The sequence below is a fragment of the Populus euphratica genome, unplaced genomic scaffold (assembly GCF_000495115.2).
Source record: "Populus euphratica unplaced genomic scaffold, PopEup_1.0 scaffold91.1, whole genome shotgun sequence".
In the NCBI taxonomy this organism is placed as follows: Eukaryota; Viridiplantae; Streptophyta; class Magnoliopsida; order Malpighiales; family Salicaceae; genus Populus; species Populus euphratica.
Window position 1 is genome coordinate 969,570 of NW_011499917.1, and position 8,260 is coordinate 977,829.

At 31.9% G+C, this 8,260-nt stretch overlaps 1 protein-coding gene across 1 annotated transcript; it reads right to left on the minus strand.

The window, feature by feature from the left end:
- Positions 1–5,525: 5,525 nt before the first annotated feature.
- Positions 5,526–7,646, minus strand: LOC105134752 (uncharacterized). The gene is made up of 2 exons (XM_011039291.1): positions 6,892–7,646; positions 5,526–5,547 (listed from the first exon to the last, which is right to left on the minus strand). The coding sequence occupies exon 1, from the start codon at positions 7,421–7,423 to the stop codon at positions 6,893–6,895; it is 531 nt and encodes a 176-aa protein (XP_011037593.1). The 5' UTR covers positions 7,424–7,646; the 3' UTR covers positions 5,526–5,547; position 6,892.
- Positions 7,647–8,260: the final 614 nt, after the last annotated feature.

Here is an 8,260-nt window from a genome sequence, read left to right on the forward strand (position 1 = left end):
GTTATTAGATCCATTTACATTAAACAAGTTTAACAAAATATTCATCATAAAGAAAATATCATGAAAATGAATAAAATATAAAATTTCAATATTCACTACATAATACAAAACCCCACAGGACTAGGGTTGTTTACAAAGCCAAGGGTAATTAGAAGGCTAAGCTCTTTAATAAGGTATTTTTCATGTTAGATAGATACAAACCTAGTAAGGAAGATATCGGTGAAATCAAGCATATAAAATAGATGAAAAACAACACTGAAAAGTAAGGGATTCAAGATTAACCCTTAAAGAGTATAAGATCCAAGGTCATACTTAGAGATAATATAAGGTCTTAAAGAACCATGTCAATCCTAGACTACATTGAAGAGTATGGGATCCGATATTAACCTATGGTATATTGGTGAGAAACCTTTAGGCATCACTTGGAGATCTATAGATAGAAAACTTATATTCCTATTAAGGATTGTTCATCCTAAGGTGATTTAAGTGACAAGTATAAAAGTGGTTCTTAGAAGAAACATGCATTGAAAGTGGTAAGTGTTTTCCTTGACTATTATGATAGTTTTGAATGGGAGATCCCATTTTAGTTAAAGGGAGTAATTAATCTTTAAAATACATCAAACATTTATAAGTTGGTCCTTCATGGTTTTTCCTCAAGCTTTAATTTCTAATAGGAAAATGATTTTGTTTGGAAGGTCCTTCATGCTGGTTGCCCTTGTAAAAACAAGAAGGTCCATGTCATAACATTTTAGCCTCTTCTATCCGTATATGATTTTTCATGACTTGCTTCACTTTGAGCAAGTTTTATCTAGTAAGATAGTCGTTTTCTCTAAATGACATGTTCCTTTACCCATCTTATCAAGTCATATAAGGCTACTAGGTCAAGAAACTTTTTCACTTCGAGCATCTCTTCATTCAACCTCTTTAAACATGCTTTTGTAGGCTCACCCTTTTGCAAGGTCACACCATATAGCTTCGTAAAGCTATATTGATAGGTATATTATTGTAGAAACATGCCACTAGCATGGCACAAAGGTCACTAAACCCTTCAGTTGAGCTTGACTCTAAATTATTATACCAAACACACACAAACCCTAAAAGGTGGTAGGGAGGATTTTGTATATTGAGTCATTATCTTGGATGATCAACTCTAAATCACAATGCACATTTTGCATATGTTGTTCCTGGCTAGTCAGGCCATCATAGTTGTTAAAACGTTTTTCTATGAAAATATAGTCATTATGAAGTCGAGTGTTTAATACTTGTTTGAACAAGGAAGAACCTCTCACATGATAGGAGTTGTAGAAATGTATAGACCATCTTTTAGTCATTTGTTAGGATTTTAGGAGCCCGAGGAACTTGGCGTTGAATGATGGTTATAATAACTAATGTTCATCCCATAGTAGTTAGAGGGAGTATGTTTGGAGTACCGGCTATGTACTTGAGTATCATAATGGCATGAATAAGCCTTTAAGAGACTTCTATGAATGTTATTTTGTCTAATCTTCTCTAGATAATATAATCATTTACAAGCACCTGGTATGGTCAATGGCCATAACATTAAGGTGTTGTATATTGGTGAGAGTATTAAAACTTGTTGAAGGTAGCAAGGTCTAATTTTTCCATTGGGCTGCCAACATGACATGAGTAAGGATTGCACCTAACTAGTGAGTTGTTAAAAGTCTGGATGGGCAGAAGTGGTCGCGATGGTGAGTAGATTTGTCACATATCCTAACTTATATATGTCTTGGTTATTTCCATTGAATGACATGGAAATGTCAAATACAAGTTTTAGAAAGAAACTTATAAATTTGTTTTTTGTTCCCCACATATTGCGTTAATTGATGAGGTCCTAAAATCTAATAGGCTAATAAATAAGCTTATGTGATGGATAATCAGTTAATCCTATATGTGATAATAGCTAGTGATGCATGGTAAGCTAACTAGTACCTGCAAAAGATTCCATTTGATGGATGTTGAGACTCTTAGATGCATAAGATAATAGCTTCATAAAGAGAGAAAGTGCAATGATATTTTAGAGCAATATGCTTTTAAAATATGTATGCTAAAAATGTTAAGAACAAAAATATTATGAATTTTGAACTTGATGGATTGAAGTGATATTTATAACTCATAAGTCTTGTTGTGGAGATGAGAGGTTAAACAATTATTTCACCCCTATAAGTTAATGTGACTATTTTACTCAAAATAATATGTATGGAATCATTATAAAATATAAAAAGACTCATGTAAGTCTAAAAAAATTATCGAGAGACCTCTATGGGGTTCTGGAGAAAATCTCAATGGAATGTTGGGCTCAGGGCGCGTTCCTGAGTTTATGGAAATGCTAGGGGCATGCCGAACAAGGCATTAGGCATATGCCTAACTCCCAAAAATTAGTTAGGTCCACGCGTTATGTTTGGACCTAATGGGTGTTGGGCATGCCCCTAATACCTAAATTTAATTGGGTCTAACTATTATGTTGGGACCAATAATAGGTGTTAGGCGCATACCCAACACCCAAAATTAATTGGGTCTAGATTTTACGCTTGGACCTAATAATGGGTGGTGGGCGTTCGCCCAACACCCTATTGTGTATGGGCTCAAACAACGCCTAGATCCAAGGTCAATTGGGCCTACGTAGCAATTTGGGCTCGTTTCATTTTGCAAAGTTTTTTTGACCTGTTAAATTTAAGATTTTTAGAGGGTTTTGAGTTCGTTAAATTTAGGTTTATCAAATAATTTAGATATACTCATATTAGTTTAATTAAGTTTATTGAGGAAAATTTTTGTATTTATTGAATTATACACACGTGCACACAGATAAACAAGTAAGAAAGGACTTTAAAGTACCTATTAGAGAGGCTGACTGATTGCATTTGAGAATGCAGTTATAACCATGTTTTTTAAATTATTTTTTGATATTTTTTTATCATTTTGATATGCTGATATTAAAAATATTTTTTTTAAATATAAAAAATATATTATTTTGATGTATTTCTAAGCATAACACTTTGAAAAGTAACCGAATACCCTAAATTCATTAGTCAAAATAATTAAGGTGGTTTTTTTTAGCTTTTACTCTCACCCCCATTTGATCGTCTCACTTTATTATTATAACAAAAGTTAAATAGAACAGGAAAATCATTGTAAATCAAGAGACAATTCATTGTGGATTGTAATGGTAGTTTCACTCTCAATTTTTCATCTAATTTTTTTGTGTTTTTTGTTTTTTTTCTCCTAACAACTAAATTGCATAATTATCTTCTTCTTCTTTTTTGTTAAATCAAGCATGACCGCTAAAAGCCTATAATTTTTTTAAAAAAACCAATTAGGATTTTTATTTAAAATATTTTAAGAATAATTTAAATATTTTTTTCAAAATTAGTGGGTTTAGAGTCTAACATGACTACTAGATTTAAAATATCAAAGAATCATCTAAATCCAAAACCTTAAGCTATTAGGTGAGGTCCCAGGATATGATTTATATTATTCTCTAACACATCCTCTCAAGTGAAAGTTCTTTAGACTTGAAACTTGCACAGGTCTAAATTACCTTATACCTATTTTTATCAAATAAATGGAAATGATGAGATTCGAACTCGTGACCGCTTAGCCATCAAGATTATGATACCATGTCAAAAAACCATGTTAATCCAAAAAGTTAAGCTATTAGATGAGATATCAGAATATAATTTATATTATTCTCTACATTAAAAAAACTTAAAATATTCTTTATGCTTTAAATAGTTTTTTAACATTTGAAAATAAAAAAATATCAACCCACTGTAAAACGCGTTAACATATGCTAGTGCTGTCTCAATCTAGTTTGGGATGATGCACTCAGAGTTAGAAGTGACCTAAAACAAGTCTGGTGTATCCCACTTAATTTGGACTATTATAACCATGCTGAAGCTAAGCAAACTCTGTTGTCTTCACTTCATCATATCTTCCTTGCATCTTCACGGTAATGCCTATCCTAGTCTGCCTGTTGATACGAGGAAATTTCATTCATTGTCCCCATATGCACGTAGCATGGAATCCTCAATTGTTTTTCAACCCCATCTCCTCATTAATTTGACATAAATTCCTACAATTGGGTATCTGAACTTCAAAGGAAACTGTCCCGTAATTTCCTAGCATGCTGTGCCGATCCCTTCGATCCTGTACCGGCAGAAGCAGCTAGCCCCACAGTACCTTGGCTGTAGCAAGGCACTACATTTCAGAGGAAACTGTCCCGTAATTTCCTAGCATGCTGTGCCGATCACTTCGATCTTGTACCGGCAGAAAGCCGCAAGTCCTCCGGTACCTTGTCTATATCACGTTTCTACACTTCAAAGGAAACTGTCCCGTGCTGTGCAGATCCAGAAGCCACTAGTCGTACAGTACAATCATTATAGCATGTTTAGATAAATTAAATTGAGTCCTTCCCCGAGGAAACCAGATGCGTTTTCTAAACATCTAATTAAGAAAGCACTCCTGGGAAAATAAACTGTAAGTGTGTTTCTGATCGGGAAAGGCCTACGTCCACAATTAAAGTGGTTGCAACAAGAAATTTATTCCATGGACCGAATATATATGGACCAAAACTATTCGAATAATTGATGAAATGGTGTGCAGTATGATTATGGATACAAGTAGCTCATTCTATCTAGTTGAAATAGCCACTCTACTGGAGAGAAGAGGCATCGAAGTTGGCAGATTAAAAGATCCATCAAGATTGCCCTTATCCATCCAGATAATTTTTTCACTAAATTTAATAAATATAAATGAAAATTTCTCTGGAATTTTTATATTGATATATTATGGTGAATTTTACTAATAAAATTTTTCATTTATATATTTATTGGTAAATATAAATGGATTTTTTTGTTGGTATATAAGAAAATAAAAAATTATAGATAATATGGCAATGAGATTAAAAAAAAATCTAATATTTTAATGTTAAAAACCTAAAACTGATAAGGGAAGAAATCTTACTGCATATAAGAAATTTAGATTCTTCTCAATTCATTAATAAATTTATCATCAACAGACTCATTAATATATTATTATAAATTATTGATTAGGTTTTTTTTCTTCCAATAAACTATTTTTATTCACAATTATATTGACAAAACTGTTAAATTTAGCACTGTATTTGCATTTGAAATTAACCTTCTACCCCAAATATATTTTTTAAAAAGTATTTATTTAGCTAGGATGAAACTTTTGATGCTTATTTAATTAATATACCAACAAAATAGAATAGAATAAGCAATAAATTCTAATATTCTAAATAATAAAATAAAAAATAATCATACAATATTAAAACTTCTAAATTAATAAATAATAACCAATTTCCATGAGTGCAATATATATATATTTCAATAGTAAGTTTTTTTATATATACTAAGTGCATATATGAGTTTAGTCTGACATTAGTTATTAATTAATTAGAAATTAGTGAAAGGGCGAAGCACGTACTTTGTTTTCTTGGATCTTTTTTTATGACTATGTTTGTCTCCGATCAATTTAATTCCCACGGAAAAAACAATGGCATATGCCCTGCAGACAAAATTTAGTTCGGCTGCCTCAAATTAATGGATAATAACATCGAAATGGAACTATTTATTTAACAATATCCTTCTTGCTCCTTCTCTAAGCTATCCTTAAATTTTCCACCCACCATTTGCCTAGTTTTTTCTTGTTGCTAATTGTGTGGTAATGGAAACTTGTTTCGATAGGGACAGAGGCCCCCATGCCTGTTTTAGAGAAATTTTGTAACGAAATATAAACCATGTTTTTAATAAATTCAATTTTTTATTATAAAAAAATAATTTTTTATATGTTTTTAGATATACATTAATCTTAAAAATAATTTTTTTAAAATAAAAAATATTATTTTAATGTATTTTAACATGAAAAATATTTTAAAAAGTAACTGAAATTAAAATCAAACTCTTTAAAAATATCAAAAATAAATTAATATAAAATTATAAAAATTATAAAATATAAAAACAAATAGACTTCTACATGAATTTGCTGTTTACTGAGTGCTGGGTCTTCGTCTATAAACTGTTTTTGATCGCCCCTTGGAATTCAATGATAATCATAACCTACTTCACTTTACGTGGCTATCTAGGGCTGTTTAACGTCTTCTTTATTCTTGAAAGATAATGTAGTCCTTTGCCCTTGTTTAAACATCAATGCCAGCAGCGTATCATGGATTAATTCAAGTTAATTATGTTTTTTAAAAACAAAAAAAATAAAGAATTAATTAAGTTATATGACTGGATTGATGGGATCATATATTTACATATCAAGTTAATCAGATTGATTTTAAATAATATTTAGCTCAAGTTAATTAAAAGTATGTTAGCCAGGATCTTAATTAACCATCGAGTTAATATTAAAGCTTACAAGAATGTTTTAGCTATATGCATTCCATTTTAATTATACGCTAAAATCGACATTTATGGACAATATATAACATGGATAATTTAATTATCATAGACAAAAATCAGTATATAAGCATTTTGATCCTACACATGATGCTGCATTATACAGACAATCACCATTTTCCTCGGCTAAAAACACAGCCCTAGTTTTGTTTTGTTTTGTTTTTTCTAAACTATGGGCACCAAAAGATTAGCTGCTAGTTTTACAATCGGTTGGAGCATCGGTGATCATCAAGCTCTAAATCCCATATACTGATCTATGTTAAATGATCTTTAAAATCGTAAACTATATATTAACTCCTAATTTAAAACTTTAAAGGGATATATAACATGATTAAAATCATTATCAAATCTTGTTGCTCCGATTTTAAATTAAGAGGAGAGAAAATAATTACGTTAATTCAAGAAACTTAACATGCATATATACCAATGAGTGAAATGCACCCCTCACCTTACTCCTCAAAGATAGCACTCAATCTTGGAGTCAATCTAGTCGTTGATTTCCTTTCTCTGCCACCACTCTTCCCTCTTCTCTCCGCAACAATTCCTCCGCCATCACTGTGGGTGCCTGTCGCCACCATCGGACTAGTCTCATCACTAGGGCTCTTGCTACTCCACTCAATCGCGGGATCTACTTTCTTTATCCAACACGAACAAAATCCGCCCCTGGTACTCATCTTCAGGGCTGAACTTGCCTTCACTGCCAAGGCAGCCATCTGTTCAGTGCTAAGAGGATTGTTTAACCAACTTGATGGCAACGCGAAGTAAAGACGGCCTAACTGAAGATGTTCGTTTTCATTGATCGCTGAAACATATTCATCAAATTCCATGTCGTCTGCTTTGCATACAAAACACTTAGGGTTTCTTTGTACTATCTGCGAAACCCTGATTGAGTATGAAAATTCTTCGAGTTTGCCATCTTCAAAGATCATCTTTGCTGTGACCACTGAGGTGGATTCACATGAATTACAAGTATTTCCCATCAGTTTTTTTTCCTTTCTGGTATTGAGTTCAATTCATGGACGTTGTTCTAGGCGTGAGGGTCAAAGATATAAGTATGCTTGATTAGGAGACGACCGACTTTATCTGGGGAATTAAGTAATAAATATAATCGTAATCATAGTGACTGGTTATGAATCCAAAAAGGGTGGCTGACAAATTAATCCATTTCTTAATTATTTTAAACAGATATCATTTGGTATCTTTTATATATTCTTATCTTTGGTAACTTTCCATTTGGATATTTCCTCCTAATTATATATAATTGCTTTGATCCGATCACTAAGCATGTGATGAACTTTTTTCGAAAGTAACACCTTAACCTCTAAATTTCATTTCACTCTATTCGAACTCAAGGAGCAGGAGTAGATTTGGTGATGATGATAAAAAAAATATCCCTTAACCTTAAATTTAATATTTTAGAAAGATTACTCTCTAAAATACACTGAAACGAAAGGAGATACAATGTCTCTTACTGCTTTTTTTTTTAAAAAAAAAAAACTCTTTATTTAAGGAATGCTCCTACAATTTAGACTAAAACTTCCGCTTGTTTGAGACAAAACCAGGCCCGTTTGATTTCCCTGAACCTAACAAAATAAAGAATTCGTGTGTATATATACTTTTCTCTAAACTAGAATTAATGAGACTTGCTAAGAAATAAAGCATTAAAGTTGTAAGCTAGTTCTACATGATTTAAGACCTCTTTGAGAAATATGCAGGGTGAATCAAACAATTAGGTAAAAGTTGGGTTCAGTCTTCTTCTATAAAGAGATAGGCTTCTATCTTTAGCCTCCGATTTAGTTCTTGAGCTTGTTATCCAT

Excerpts from the sequence above, each read along its gene's own strand:
- LOC105134752 (XM_011039291.1), bottom strand. The coding sequence starts at position 7,423 with ATGGGAAATACTTGTAATTCATGTGAATCCACCTCAGTGGTCACAGCA.